The 15,743-nt window shown below is 40.1% G+C and overlaps 1 protein-coding gene across 4 annotated transcripts in view; it reads right to left on the minus strand.

Moving 5' to 3' along the window:
- Window positions 1-15,743, minus strand: part of HELLS (helicase, lymphoid specific) — a 150,422-nt gene that overhangs the window by 87,293 nt on the left and 47,386 nt on the right. For all 4 annotated transcript variants that reach the window (XM_085863913.1, XM_085863915.1, XM_085863917.1 and 1 more), the window contains exons 4-8: window positions 6,183-6,305; window positions 4,019-4,084; window positions 2,938-2,974; window positions 491-549; window positions 303-332 (exon numbers count right to left, since the gene is read on the minus strand). In XM_085863913.1, coding sequence (XP_085720039.1) covers window positions 303-332; window positions 491-549; window positions 2,938-2,974; window positions 4,019-4,084; window positions 6,183-6,305 — 315 coding nt within the window. The remainder of the gene's footprint in view (window positions 1-302; window positions 333-490; window positions 550-2,937; window positions 2,975-4,018; window positions 4,085-6,182; window positions 6,306-15,743) is intronic.

Below are 15,743 nucleotides of genomic sequence, written 5' to 3' on the forward strand. Positions count from 1 at the left end.
TGATTTCTGATCCAATCATGTACCTTTCCACAGTGGGTTGAGTTTATCACCAGACAACTTTAAGTCATAGCAAAAACACAGATTTGAAATATGAATAGATGCACAATAATTCCCTTCATTATCTTAACGAGTCAGGTTCTAAATATTTAATAAACTGGGCTCCAAATGCCCAAAGTGGAAAAATGAGTCGTAAACCAAGTTTCGTAAAGTGTTTAAAATACACTCTACGATATTCTCTTCCTGGTACACTGAACTTCACAAGTCAGTGAATAATTGCCAAACACAAACCTGCTTTCATTTACCTCAATTTTTATCTTCTTCTTACTATAGTCCTGGAAGACAAAAAAAATGATCAATTAACCGACAAGCAATCAACAAAAATGAAAACATTTAATGCTTGTTGAGAAGCACAAATCCAATTTAGAATATTGACCTCATGAATAATGGAATAAAACAATTGCATGAGGAACAAAGTTCTCATTAACCTAACCTCTCCTCCAGCAGCTTCTCCCAACAATTCTTCCCTTTCTCTCTTCATGCCGTTATGTTCTGCAAATGAAATTGCCACAACTCAAACATGCAGCAAATGAATGTTAAAAAATTACCCCCGTGTGGGGGTGACGGTCATCTCTATAATACCACAAGTTCTCAATGTTCAGTTATGACCGAAGACTACTGTGCAGCTCGAACTGCGCAGTTTGGTTAAAGATGGCTCGGCATTTTGGTGCGCGCGCACGAAATTGTATTTTGAAAATAAATGCCAACCTTTACATTTCGGGTTTTGAAACTTTTGCACCTTCGGCGGAAAATGTATAAATATACAAGGTCAGCTGCTATGCAATGACACCATTCACTAACTTTTACCATGCCCAGTAAAGAATATATAGCCTTCTAAAGGTAGGGCAGTTTTTGCAAACTTTGAAGTCACGTGACGCGAAAACGAAAGCGAAATTCGAAAATACGTCCCGACCAAATTTAGATATTGTCCCATACATTCATCTGCCACAATCAAATTCAAGATCGCTTGAGAAATGTAGGAGGAGATAGATTTTGAAAATCGTCATTTTCGCATTTTTTGCCAACTTTGAAGTCACGTGACACGAAAACGAAAGCGGATATCGAAAATTCGGCCCGACCAAATTTAGATATTGTCCCAAAGATTCATGTGCTACAATTAAATTCAAGATCGCTTGAGAAATCGCGGAGGAGATAGAATTTGAAAATCGTCATTTCCGCAGCTTCAAAGGCCTCGTGACCTTGAAAGTCATACCATCGTGTACGTCTCATCGACCTCTATCAGGATCACTAATGACTAGATCTCCGGCTTCAACTTCATTGTGAACGGACGGATCGAAGGACATCGACACCCATATTATTCGGTCATGCTCGAAGAGATGACCGAAAAAGCACCTTATTTTGACAGCATAAAACCCCCAAAATTAAAGAGAAGGGATAAGAGCCACAATTACAAAAATAAAAAAAAGTTTCTCGAGGTTAAGAATATGCAGAAACATACCTAACTATTTTGGCAGCGAATTAAATCATACAGCTAAAAAAATAATAACAATTATTATTATAAAAATAATAGGAAGTGTTAGAATTTAATCAGCCAAATTTGAGGTTTAATGACACATTGTAAATAAATATTTATCTTGACTTGGTTTGAAAAATAAACTGCAGGTTCCCAATTGTGAAAGCGTGTTACAATTGAACAAGTCAACAGAATATCTATTTTTAGCTGCTAAATAATTAACATGATAAAACAAAGAGTAAAAATTACCAAAAATACTTTCACCTGAATTTTACATATTACATCTCTCAAAAAAGCCCAGTTTGAACATAATAATTTTACAATCTTTGGAACGAGTATGATTTTGGACGCCACAACCTTTGATAAATAACACAGCATTATGAGACAGTAAATTAGTCAATAAGATTACCTGCTAAATTGGTTTTTGACAAACTCAATGGCATTCGATGGAGAAATGTTTCGTCGAGTAGTGTTTGTCCTTATACTGTCTATTTGGAAGAGTTTGTTTTCATTGAGATGTACAGCAATCAGCTATTGTATTCAAAACAAGTCCCTGCTTTCTCATTCATTGGATTCACTTGATTTTGTTGTGAACACTTCCAGTCATGAAAAACAGTGTCGGCTATCCTCTTCAGGTCTATCCACCTGCCTTTGTATTGAATTGTATGTTTTAGGTTGCTCTATGCTTTGCTTCAAAAAGGAGTTCAAAGTGAATTTTAAAAGCACAGCAGTTTATGTACACCTGCAAGTAAAAGTTATTTTCTTTTATCATCTCATAAAATACTGAAGTGGCTTTCTAGTTTTTAGCTCGCCTGTTCGAAGAACAGAGCGATAGCGATACCCCCGGCGTGAGCGTCAGCGTGAGCATGAAAATGTTAAAGTTTTTGGTGCAAGTTATTTCTTTTCTAATGTTTTTATCTACCACACTATTTTTTTTTACTGATTACAATATACAAATACATATATTGCTTTAAATTATTTGGATCAGACTTCACTGCAATGCTTTATAAAAAATATTAGACTCGTCTTTTAAAAACGATAAATGTATAAACAGGCGAGCATTGGTGGCTTTGACAATACTCTCTGGTTAATATTGGGATGCAGAAGTAGCTCAAGCATGTCATGCAAATTCGATTTGAGTCATGCTTCTTGAGATCATAATTTTTCACATTTTGTTCAAAATGACATTAAAATTTCGTTTTGCTTTCTATGTAAAATGTATTGGTCAGAGCAGATGGTAAGATGTTTAAACTTCTAAACTTTCTTTAAAAAATTAATAATAATAAAAAGTATTGTATTTAATTTGAGCAAGTCATTGTACATTATTCAAAATAAAAGTGAAAAGGTGAATAAAAGAGATGAGCAAGATAAACATCCAGCAATCCATTCTAATAATTCATAATTACCTTTAATAGAGTCATCAACTTTGCCATCTTCCTCAACCTGGAACATGTTTTAAATGGATCATCACATATCAATTACAATTCTATTGCTAAAAAAAAACCAACAAAAGCATACAAATGAATGAAATAATTCAACTCAGAAATGGCTAATGTTTCATCAAGTACATTATTGCCTATTATGCATAATCTTAGTGCCTATCTAATAGATTGGCTGGGAGAGTGGGGATGGGGTGGAGGGGAGGAATGGGTTTGTTGTCAGGCATTTTGAACACTTGTGCACCCAAGCAATAGAGAGGTTTACCATTTCAAAAGGTTAATGTATGACCTTGCCATAGTGAACTACCCACAGCTTAACAAATACAATCATGTAGGGTAATAACACCAACCATTGCTCGGTAAAAGGAATGTGCAAACGTGCAGGTTCTGCTGCACACTCCAGCCAATTAATGGACCGAAGGTACGTTTAAAGATCTTTTTCCTTCTTTCTCCTTATAATCCCCCCTCCCCCACCCTACCCCCCTCCCCACCCCAGGGGGAAAGCTTGGCATATAACTGTACCAAATTTGAGACAGAATTTCAATTTTTTTCATGTTGAGGTCATTGCTCACCTGCTCCATATCAAAAATATAAAACGGGATCCTTAACCTCCACCAACTAAGGCTAGCAGACAGGACACCCAGCTTAACATCCATCCAAAGGATGGTGCACTTAATGAAGCAATACCCTGCCTATCGGGTCTAGGATCAAGTCAGGTCGAGGATCGAACCCAAATTGGACAGCTCAAAAGGTAAGTGCACTCCATCTGCACTGTCCTGTTGGACACACTATTGCCAACATTGTGTATCAATTTGCTCGTTTGAACAGGATTTGTATTCCCAATGTATAACAGGCAAATCACACAGCAAATTTAAATAGAAAACTAATGTACATTTAAAATTTTAAATCATATTTTATAAAATTAAAAAACCCAAATGATGAGCACATGTGTGAAAGTATAGGCGATTACTGAAAATAGTGGGGCCGGATAGTGGGGAGACCAGCTAAGACTTGGAGGGAGAAAAGTTGAAAACAAAGCTGCCCTTACCTGGGATAATTTCTCATCCTCAGTCTTTTCTGCTTTCTTTTGTTTTTTCTCTTTTCGTCGCTGTGCCTAAAAATGTCCCCAACATGCGCACATCAAGAATGACCAAAAAGTCAAAACTAAAGCACCAAGCACAACACAAAATCAAGATAAACAAGAGCAAGAATTGCTTTGCAATACATGTCCCCAACTGATGATTTTTTAGTCAAAAAATGGCATAGCTCTGTGAAAAATTGACGAAACTCGAACATATGCAACATCATAGTAAAGCCATGCACCAAGTTTCAGTTGAATATGTTAAAGGGTATGGGGGAAAGTCTGAAAACAAAAAATAAAAATGTTTAAAAAAACCCACAGGTGGGGCGGGTGGACGGACAGATGGAAAGCAAATATGTATAGTCGCCTCCGGTGAAACCGGTAAGGGACCAATAACAGGAGCTATTATCATTTATTCACATTCAAACCTGATACTTTGTCAGTCATTTAAATTGCAAGTTTCAATAATAGCTAATAACATAAATCTTTCAGGACTACAGACACTATCACAATGGTTCTAGTGTACTCTTGATAATGGGAGAAGACACATTCTCGAAACAATTTGAAGTGGCAAAAATTAATATCAATTAAAATATATTATTTCTTGTTAATTTTTTTTTTAAGTTATCGTTATCGCTTCAGCTGTATAGTGTATACTGTATATGGCAATTTAAACTAGTGTCCATTCGCTTAGGCAACTTTAACGTACTGTTGCAGAAATGGTGATTTTTTAGTGAAAACTAGCTGAGCTGCTCGTCACATCGCTGAAATATTTAATCAAGAAATAGCATGTTGTACTTTAAACATAATGCATATATATATATATATATATATATATATATATATATATATATATATACATATACATATACATATACATATACATATATATCTGAGTGTCAATGAGGATGTAAAATGAAATAAAACACACAAAACAGGATCTTTTATAACACAAGGTTGTGGGTGTCATGGCTGCAATTGTTGTTTGTGTGCTCCTTCCATGTAGTTTTATACATCTTTTCTCTTGCTTCAAGAAATATCCAACTGTCGACATTTGCAGGGGATACGTTCTGAGAAAATGCTGCAAATGTTGGAGTCCAATTTAATGAAAATATGACATGTTGTACTTCACAAACATTCTGCTCTATTCACTCTATAATTTACCTGAGGTCATCTTTCATCTGCTTGGAAGTCAGCTTAAATCACCTTCATCAATCATCCTAACTGCTTATATAAGGCATGAGCAAAAATCACTTCCGCTTCATTGCGAATCTCAGTGTTGGATGCTTTGGTTTGAACCTCTGCTTAAAATGAATGAAATGTGACATTTAAAAAATTTCTAATGATTCTCACTCAGATTTCAACATCACAATAATGCATATTATCAAGTTGTTGAAGCTTTCTTTATACAAGATGATGATTTGTAATACCGGATACTATTGAGTGGTGCAACACAATACACATTTACAGAGAGAGAATTGGGGTCCTCCCCCCCCACCTTGAACCCCTACACTAAATATGCAACCCTGACAGAAACCATACTTTGTGTACCCTGAGGTAACATGCAAATTTGGTTGGACCTGGTTCAGCATTTTTTTTTTATTCATATTTTTTAGTTTTCAAAGCATATACAAACAAAGAAATAAATCCATAAATATACAAATTCACTTTTATAGTAAAGCTATGGTAGAATGCATAAACAATATCTGAAACAATTTTGGCAAACTTACAATATTCAACTGACAGATTTTTCTGGAAGTCAGGTATAATTATTAAGGTGGGGTTGCACAGCTTTTCGGTTTAGTTGGCCTTTTGACCTTCGCCAATCTCAAAATGGCATGCTCTGCCTGAAGCTGATGAGACCAATGGTGTTTAAACTGTTGTTATTGGAAATGGGAATATATTTTCATTCTGGTTTATTGTTTAATCGAATAAATGTCTATTCTACTCAATATATTTCAAATAATAAACAGACATTTGAAATGACACTTCCCTGAATGAAGCAAAAATAAATAAAAGGCAAACTCCATAAACATTGCAAAAAATGACTTCTCAAAATCCCATTGGTTGAAAAAATAAAATAACTTCTTTTAAAAAGACTTAAAAAAGATGCTTTCACACAATTCCATACATTTTCTTGCTGCTGCTCCATGCGTGTCAGTAAAAACTTGGAGTAAATATTGCTCTTGCTCAGTAAGAGCTGTAAGCCTTCATAACGGGACTCAAGATCCACCTTCTCCATACTTTCTTGAGCCTGGAACACAGGATACCCAAACAATGATAAAATGCTTCAAACAAACCATAAATCCTGAAAGTGAAACTTGCGAAAATTCCTTTATTAACACGAGAGGTGTACCCCTGGTTTTCCCCATTCTGTACAGATGGGTATACAGAGGGATACACCTATCTGGGGTTACGAAAAGCAACTGTGGTGCTTTATCGAGCTGAAAGTTAGAAAGAGGAAATCACAAATGCTGGAGATCAATTTCCTTTCAATGGGTAATTACAGAAAATGCAACAACTTTTCAAACAAATAATTTGAAGCCAATAAAAATATTTATTTGCAATATCGATTCAATGCAACCGGACAAATAAACAATGATGTTTACCAATTTGACTTTAGACTTGCAATACAAATGTAACAACAAAGCATCACAGAATGCAATGCCCGTCTGTGCCGGATTTGAACTGAACTTGAAACAATGTGAAGTTAAAAAAAATGAAAATGTCAAATGTCTTAATTAGCTTTCTCCATATTCTCTCATAAAATATTTGTTGAAAATTTTATGAACAAAGCTCAAATGACCCTCACAGAGACAGACACGGCACACACTCGCAAAACCCCATCTGCCCGCACAGTGGGAGCTGATAAAATGTCGATCATCAGCCCGTTTTAAGGTCACTGTTGGATGAAGGCCTCCCTAAAATCATGGCGGATGGGGATGGGTGGGTTATAGGCATACTAACCACGTTTGCCAACAGGCTAGGAGCACGAGGGACAAAATGTACACAAAGGTGGAAAAAATTTGAGACAAGTATATATTTTTTCAGCATACATTTATTACACTACATAAAATCGCATGGTGAAAGTTCCGGGGGGAGTGGGGGGGGGGGTTTAAAATTCTGGAAATTTCAGAATTCAAGATGAACGCCACGGCGATGACAAACAAGAACGACACTCGGCAGAGTGCATACCTCCGCCAGGCTGAACACTTTAAATTTTGTATGCCACCGATAGGTCGGATCTGAATCCGGACCTTAACCAAAAACAAATTGGCTTTATGTGTCACCTAACAAACTCTTCGACCTCGTTTTGTCACAACTCGTCGAAAATTTTTGGAGATATCATGCTACACAGTTTTTGGTCCCATCTCTCAATGGTGAAAAATCACTTTTAAAAAAGCAATCAAATATTCACCAAAATCGAATCAATTAGTCCTTGTCACACACCCAACCGGTCCACCAAGTTTCGTCTGAATCCGTCCACAACTTTTTGAGATATCGTGCTATATATCGTTTTTGGCCCTATCTCTCAATGGTGAATTATCACTTTTTAAAATTCTAGTAGTCGGATCCGGATCTTCACCAAAATCCAATCAGTTTGTCGTTGTCACACAGCCAATATGTCCACAAAATTTCATCCGGATCCGTCCACAACTTTTTGAGATATCCTGCACACAAACAGACAAACAAACAAACAAGCCAGTAGGCGACATGGGTGGTCACTATATAATTGCATACGTCATACAGTTTTTGACGGATCGGACTGAAATTTTTTGACAAAGAGGTTGACAAGCCGGTAGGCGACAAGGGATCCGCTAGGATCGAAGTGCTGGATACGATGCTTTTCATTCTGACCGATCCACCGACGAAGATTCATTGCCATGACGTATTGGTTCACATACAATTGTTCCTCCGCCTGGCAAGATTTTTCCTATTGCGTATTTTGCCAACTGGCACTCCTCACGGGACTACCATTTGAAAAATAAAACCTAAATCAAAAATCGGCTCGAGTAAAATTTTCTAAATATCTCGAAGTGTTTAATTCCGAAGTCTCGTTTCTCCACATTCAAAACTGTTAGACAAGTATTGAAAGTAGTGAACGTAGGTCGAGAAAAAGTTTTTTTTTTTTCGAATTTTGCGTATTTCAGCCCCGACACCCTTGGTGATCGAATCTGGAAAAATTCTGCGATTCAATTTTGTAATAGTTATTAAACTCTATCCATAAACCGAATTTGAACATTCCACCGTCGACTGTTTCCGAGGTAAAGGTCACTTAACATATTACCTGGTTCACCACCTTTCCACATTCGGAGGGCTGCCATTCGGAAACTATGAGAGATAGAGAAATGTTATGCTGTCGCGATAACTAGATGGGGATGCAAGGAATAGGCAGATGTTGGTCCGGTCATTCTACCTATCATAGAAGCAGCGCTACGTCAGTTACCGTTTGGGTTCTTAAAATGCGGTTTTTTGGCCGCTGCATAGCAATGGGTGATTGCTTAGCAACGAAACTCAAATGCGCACACTCCCACCCAGCACATATGGCACCTGTTCACCAAGTTTCATCGAAATCGGTTTGCTGGTTTGTGCTGTGGAGCCTCGCGTTGCAGGCACACACACACACACACACACACACACACACACACACACACACACACACACACACACACACACACACACACACACACACACACACACAACCCAACAATAACGGATAGCTAGCGAATCCCAATTATCTTGCGCATAAAAGCGAGGGCAGATTTTTTTATTTTAGGATTTTTCAAAAATTTCAAAGTCCTGTTGCTATGCAACAGTGGCATCCATAGCAACGCTGCTCAAAAGCATACAACTAGATCCTGGTATGAACCTACCAGTCAAGTTTCATCAAAATCGGTTGACTTCTCTGGCCTCCAGAGCTGTCCATTACATAGACGGAAAACCTGAGAATAACGGTAGTCTCACGACCACCCAACAGACAGAAAGGGGTGAAAACATGACCTCCTTCACCTTCAGTGGTGGAGGTAACAATGCCCTTAGTGTGCAGAACAAAAATGTCATCAATGTCTTCCATGAAAGGGTTTCCACTCTGTGATAATTCCAACCAAAGAACTCGTATATTTGCAAAAACCGTTTCGAACACTTTTTGTCTCTTCATGGTGCAGACATAATATATATATATATATATATATATATATATATATATATACATATATATATATATATATATATATATATATATATATATATACATATATATATATATATGCAACAGAGCTTGGATTCGAGTCCAGTATGAAACTCCCGACTCAGACTTGAAAATTCAGGCCCACCTATCATCCACCGACGAAGTTCTGCTGGATTTTTAGTCAAGCCTACTGCTCCTCCATCACCTTTGACATATGCATTCTGTTCATGAGAATGGTCTGTAGCAATCTTTGAAAACATGCCACTAGATTTTTGAACAACAAGGTGTCCAATGCTGAATTCTGATGCAACATATGGGTGAGTCTTATGCAAAGCTGTTAGGCATAATTGTGGTGGTCCAAGGCAAAGAACCGAGGGGTCATTGCAAATTTTTCCTTAACTAATACAAAGTGATGTTTCCTTCACATAAAGATCTGACGAATGTGAGCAGCAACAGCTGAAACTGAAGGGCAATCCACCAGAACTTGAAGATTGGACTTGCACATTTTGAAACACACCAAGCATCCAAAGAAAGTGGTTCTTGTTCTTGTGGCTGCATCAAAAGGTATCTTTCATATTCCTTCTGCATGAGGTTGTAGAGAGAACATGCACTTACTTGGTGTGCACAGCATGTTCAAGTTACATGGCTTGCTTTGAGGAAAGAGTTTGCAGCACCAGGTGATTCAATGTCTGCCTCAACAAGTGACTGACAAGCCACTGTCGGTTAGGCCGAAGTCACATTTGGCGCAGCAGCCATAGGGTCTACAAAATCTACGGCTGCTAGCAATTATAGGGCGGCCGCAGTATTTCCACGGTCAGACAATGTAGCAGTCACATATGTTTGTATTTTTCGGGTAGCCGCACGGCGTATTTATAAATTGTGGAGACCGAAAACGTGGGGGTGCCGTACGGTCTTTGATTTGATGTCGCACGGTGACCTTAGGGCTTTCCTGCGGCGGCCATAGAATTTTCAAGGCAGACGCAAGGTGCCCGTGAGGCGACCGCAGGGGGGCCCTAAGGCAAACGTGTGTCTTGAGGTTGGTTGAGTAAGGTTGAGTCTCATTCAATCCCATTTCTCATATTGATTAGATTCAGAAAACGCTTGCTTTATTCAATATTCCATTTTATTCAAAATTAGTGTGTTGTATATTATTCAGAGTGCAGCATCTAAAAACATTGTGATGAATGTCCCACTGACACTTTCCCCCTCCTCACTCTCTGAGTGTGCATTGTACAGTGAAACCCTCCAATATCATGGGTTTCTACCAATCACGGGCAAACTATTGAGTCCCGATTCCATTATCACGGGATTTAATTTTGATCAATTGTAGTTTTTGAGCCGAGACGAGTCATCGTCTGCATCCTGTGCATGAATGATTTCCTCTCATGACGAGTCTTATGGTGGTTCGCGCACACCGTTTTTATGAGCCCAAATGTAAAGGGATGGACAAAGTAAGTTGTGCCAAAAGGCACAGAAATGTTATGACGTTGGGCGAAAAGACAGAGCTGCTAGATCGGTTGGCTCTTGGAGAAAATCTGGCATCTGTACGTACGGTCCGCCATTACGGGGTCAATGATTGCAAGTCGAACCTTCCCCCATTATACTCTTCCTCATTGGTAAACCATCATTATCCTTCAAACCTCATCCTAAACCTTCATTTTCCAACTCCCTTATTCACAAACCATCAACTTCCGACACCCAGATTTGAACGCCCGTTCTCGTGCGCAGCTCATGAAACAGATCAAGGTGAAGAGGTTTATAAAGGAGCAGGTTTTTAACACCGGCGAGACGATATTATTCTGGAAGATGATGCCATCTTGTTCGTACCATGCTCTCCAAGCAGGGAAGATTGTGGTTCAAGGTAAGGTGATAAGGATCGTGTTACATTTCTCCATTGTGCGTTGTGGCAATACCGCAGGCACCTTCGTTGTAAAGCTAATGCTGCTTTTCATTTGCTCAATCACATTCCTCACTCACCTTTTCCCCTCCCCCTGCTCTACTCCACTCCACCCTCCCCCCTCTAACAGCATCATCCCAAGCCTGGTGTTGGCTTAGTGGTTAGGGTAGTGGCTTGGGATCCTCGGGTCCCGAGTTCAAGCCCCGTTGGCCGCTGAATTAATACACCAGGGGGTTGACTCAGCCTGTCATCCTTCCGAGGTCGGCAAAATGAGTACCAGTGAACTGGTAAGGGGGACACTGCATCAGCGGCAAAGCAGAGTCTCAACCAATGATGCAACCAGCAGCCTGCACTCGATAGAGAGAGAGCATCATCCCAAGCTAAGTCTTGTGGTTTCTATTTACGGCAGAGTACAGTGAGTACGTACTGTTCTTACCCTCACCAACCTCACAGTTTTGTAATAAATGTAAAAAAAAAAAAGGTAAAACTCGTGTTTTTGTTGAATCTACACTATTTGATCGTACTCACATGTTTATTTCAATGTTAACACGCTTCATATACAGTATATCTATATAATGTGTTTATTTAAATTGTAATGCGTTTATGTCTAGCTGCCGTCGATCTTTGACATTTTCTTAAAGTACAAGAACCGAGCACCCCTCTTCCCATTGACCCTTGGTTTCCACGATCACAGTTTTAACCATCACAGCATTTTTCAGGAACCTAACCCCCGCAATATGGTAGGGTTTACTGTATAGCTAAGCTGGTATCTATACACTATCAAAAAAAAATTTCCCCCCCATTAACAACCACCGTTTTTTTCTAGCAATTATGAAAAGATTGGTATTCCCGTCAGTGAAGCAGTGGGTCCGACATTGGCATCGTACTTGGCCATATTGGCAGGCTCTTAACTCGATATGCACACTCCCACATATCGATATATTGCATGGTTTTTGGAAGTATAATGAAAACGATTTGCGTTTATAGTCAAGTATGTGCAATAGACTAGGCATAAGTCGTCACTATCGGGACCAAGAAAAAAATGACGACTGTGACATGTGATGACTTACGCGTATGCGAACATTGATGATGACTGTGGGGTGAAGGATGAAGTCGCGCATGGCCTGGACACGTACATGTGAGAGGGCGCAACAATCTCTAAGCCGGCTATTGTACCAAAAGGGAAACACAATCCTCGGGGCATAGGTGGGGATTCATTGGTTAGTTGGAAAGTGATCAAGCAAAGATGGAATTCATGAATCACTTTATCAAAAGTAAAGATAATGAACAACTGCAAGACAACTCGTATACCATCGGTGATGGTATATGACCATCGACAAATGTGGAATGAATGGCTGTTAGAATTCATTCATTGGAATGAATGTAGAATGAGTTTACATATGGAATGAAAACTCATATACCATCGACAAAATACATGACACACAGTCATCATGGTGATGACTACCACTCAATACCTATGTGAAAGTGAGTGTGGTAATGTACAAAACAAGCCAATATAAAACCATGATCGGACTTCAACACGAAGCTTGATCGATCCTTTACTCCTTCGCCAGAGACTGCATTGCGCAGCCTGTATACCTCTTCAGATGCGTGTGGGACGGCATGCTGACTGAGCTGAATGCAGCGCAGTTATAAATAGCCCGTGCATCACGATTCCATGAAATCGGGCTTCTCACGAGGTAACAGTTCCACGTGACGAGTTAGGCGTGATAATTTACTTGAGTTTGCATTACGCGGGAACGGACATCTGACGACTTAGACGAAGTGACAACTTAGAGATGATGCCTTACAGACTTTATGCAAAGTCTGCAAGTCGATTTAACATTAGATAAATTCGGGACTTTTTGACGCTGCCGACTTAGGCGAAGTGACGAGTTACACGCTGCCGACTTGCGCCAGTCTACTGTATTTCCAATTTGAATTAAGATTGAAAGAGGTTTATAGTTGTGTGTGTGTGTGTATATATATATATATATATATGTGTATATACATACAAGAGTGGAGGTAAGTGCACACAGGTGGATTACATTTTAAGTAGGAGATGCAACCTGAAAGAGATTAGTGACTGTAAGGTTGTGGCAGGGGAGAGTGTAGCTCGACAGCATCGATTGGTGGTCTGTAGGATGACTTTCGAGGTGAGGTTGAGGAAGAGAGTGAGGGCTGAACCAAGGACCAGATGGTGGAAGCTGAAGGAGGAAGACTGTTGCGTGAAATTTAGGGAGGAGGTGAGACAGGCGCTGGATGGTGGTAAAGATGGGTGGGATGATTGGGCAACGACAGCAGAAGTTGTGAGGGAGATAGCTCGGAAGGTACTTGGTGTGACATCTGGACAGAGGAAGGAAGATAAGGAGACTTGGTGGTGGAATGAGGAAGTACAGGAAAGTATAAGGAAGAAGGGGTTGGCTAAAAAGAAGTGGGATAGTCAGAGAGATGAAGAAAGTCGGCAGGAGTATAAGGAGTGGCGTCGAAAAGCAAAAAGAGAGGTGGCAAAGGCCAAGGAAAAGGCATATGACGAGCTGTATGAGAAGCTGGATACAAAAGAAGGGGAAAAGGATTTATACCGATTGGCAAGACAGAGGGACCGAGCTGGGAAGGATGTGCTGCAGGTTCGGGTGATAAAGGACGCAAATGGGAATGTGCTGACGAGCGAGGAGAGTGTGTTGAGAAGGTGGATGGAGTACTTTGAGGAGCTGATGAATGAAGAAAATGAGAGAGAGAGAAGGTTGGAAGAGGTGGAGATAGTGAATCTGGAAGTGGGGTGGATCAGTAAGGATGAAGTGAGGACTGCTATGAAGAAGATGAAAAGTGGAAAGGCAGTTGCCCAGATGGTATACCAGTGGAGGCATGGAAGTGCTTAGGAGAGATGGCAGTGGGGTTGTTAACCAGATTGTTTAATAAAGTCTTGGAAAGTGAGAGGATGCCGGAGGAGTGGAGATTAAGTGTACTGATTCCGATTTTCAAGAATAAGGGTGATGTGCAGAGCTGTGGAAATTACAGAGGGATAAAGTTGTTAAGCCACACCATGAAGTTGTGGGAAAGAGTAGTGGAAGCTCGGTTGAGAGGAGAGGTGACGATCTGTGAGCAGCAATATGGGTTTATGCCAGGAAAGAGCACCACTGATGCGATGTTTGCTTTGAGAATGTTGATGGAGAAGTATAGGGAAGGCCAGAAAGAGTTACATTGTGTGTTTGTGGATTTAGAGAAAGCTTATGATAGGGTGCCAAGAGAGGAGTTGTGGCATTGTATGAGGAAGTCGGGAGTGGTGGAGAAGTATGTGAGGATCGTGCAGGATATGTATGAGGACAGTGTGACAGCGGTGAGGTGTGCGGTAGGAATGACGGACCGGTTTAAGGTTAAAGTGGGATTGCACCAAGGATCGACTCTGAGCCCTTTCCTGTTTGCAATGGTGATGGACAGGTTGACGGACGAGATCAGACTGGAGTCTCCATGGACCATGATGTTCGCGGATGACATCATGATCTGTAGGGAGAGTAGGGAGCAGGCTGAATCGAGCCTTGAGAGGTGGAGGTACGCACTGGAGAGAAGGGGAATGTTAGTCAGTAGGAGTAAGACGGAGTACATGTGCGTAAATGAGAGGGAGGGTGGTGGTATGGTGCAGTTGCAAGGAGTTGAGGTGGGGAAGGTGGATTGGTTTAAATACTTGGGATCAACTGTCCAAAGTAACGGAGAGTGTGGGAGAGAAGTGAAAAAGAGAGTGCAGGCAGGATGGAGTGGGTGGAGAAGAGTTGCAGGAGTGATTTGTGACAGAAGGGTAGCTGCAAGAGTGAAGGGGAAAGTATACAAGACGGTAGTGAGACCAGCTATGTTGTATGGTTTGGAGGCGGTGGCACTAACAAAAAGACAGGAAGCGGAGCTGGAGGTGGCAGAGTTAAAGATGCTGCGATTTTCGTTGGGAGTGACGAGGATGGACAGGATAAGAAATGAGTGTATTAGAGGGACAGCGCAGGTAGGACGGTTTGGAGACAAAGTGAGAGAGGCGAGATTGAGATGGTTTGGACATGTGCACAGGAGGGAAACGGAGTATATCGGGAGAAGGATGTTGAAGATGGAGCCGCCAGGCAGGAGGAGAAGAGGAAGGCCAAAGAAGAGGTTCATGGATGCGGTGAGGGCGGACATGCGGGTGGTTGGAGTGTCAATGGAAGATGTGGAGGATAGAGCAAAATGGAGACAGTTGGTCCGCTGTGGCGACCCCTAGCGGGAGCAAGCCGAAAGAAGAAGAAGATATATATATATTATATATATATATATATATATATATATATATATATATATATATATATATATTCTGGGATTGACCACCATTTTCTACAGCCGCTATTAGATCATATCTAATGCATTACATTAGTTCTACGTGCCTATTGCATGCATCCATTATGACGTTTTAAAAACAGTCAGTTTCCTGTTTGGAATGATTTCCAATTTTTTTGGATTGTCAGGAAAGCACACAGAGTAAAAAAAAAAAATCATTTCACTCCTGTTGGCACATGTGCAATCGGGACAAATTTAGAGCCAATATATACAAAGTAAAAACAGCAGACTTGTCTTTATATTCATCTTCCAATTAG

Source organism: Eptatretus burgeri, chromosome 18, assembly GCF_056783735.1.
Source record: "Eptatretus burgeri isolate ZD-2024b chromosome 18, Ebu_testis_v1, whole genome shotgun sequence".
Lineage (NCBI taxonomy): Eukaryota > Metazoa > Chordata > Myxini > Myxiniformes > Myxinidae > Eptatretus > Eptatretus burgeri.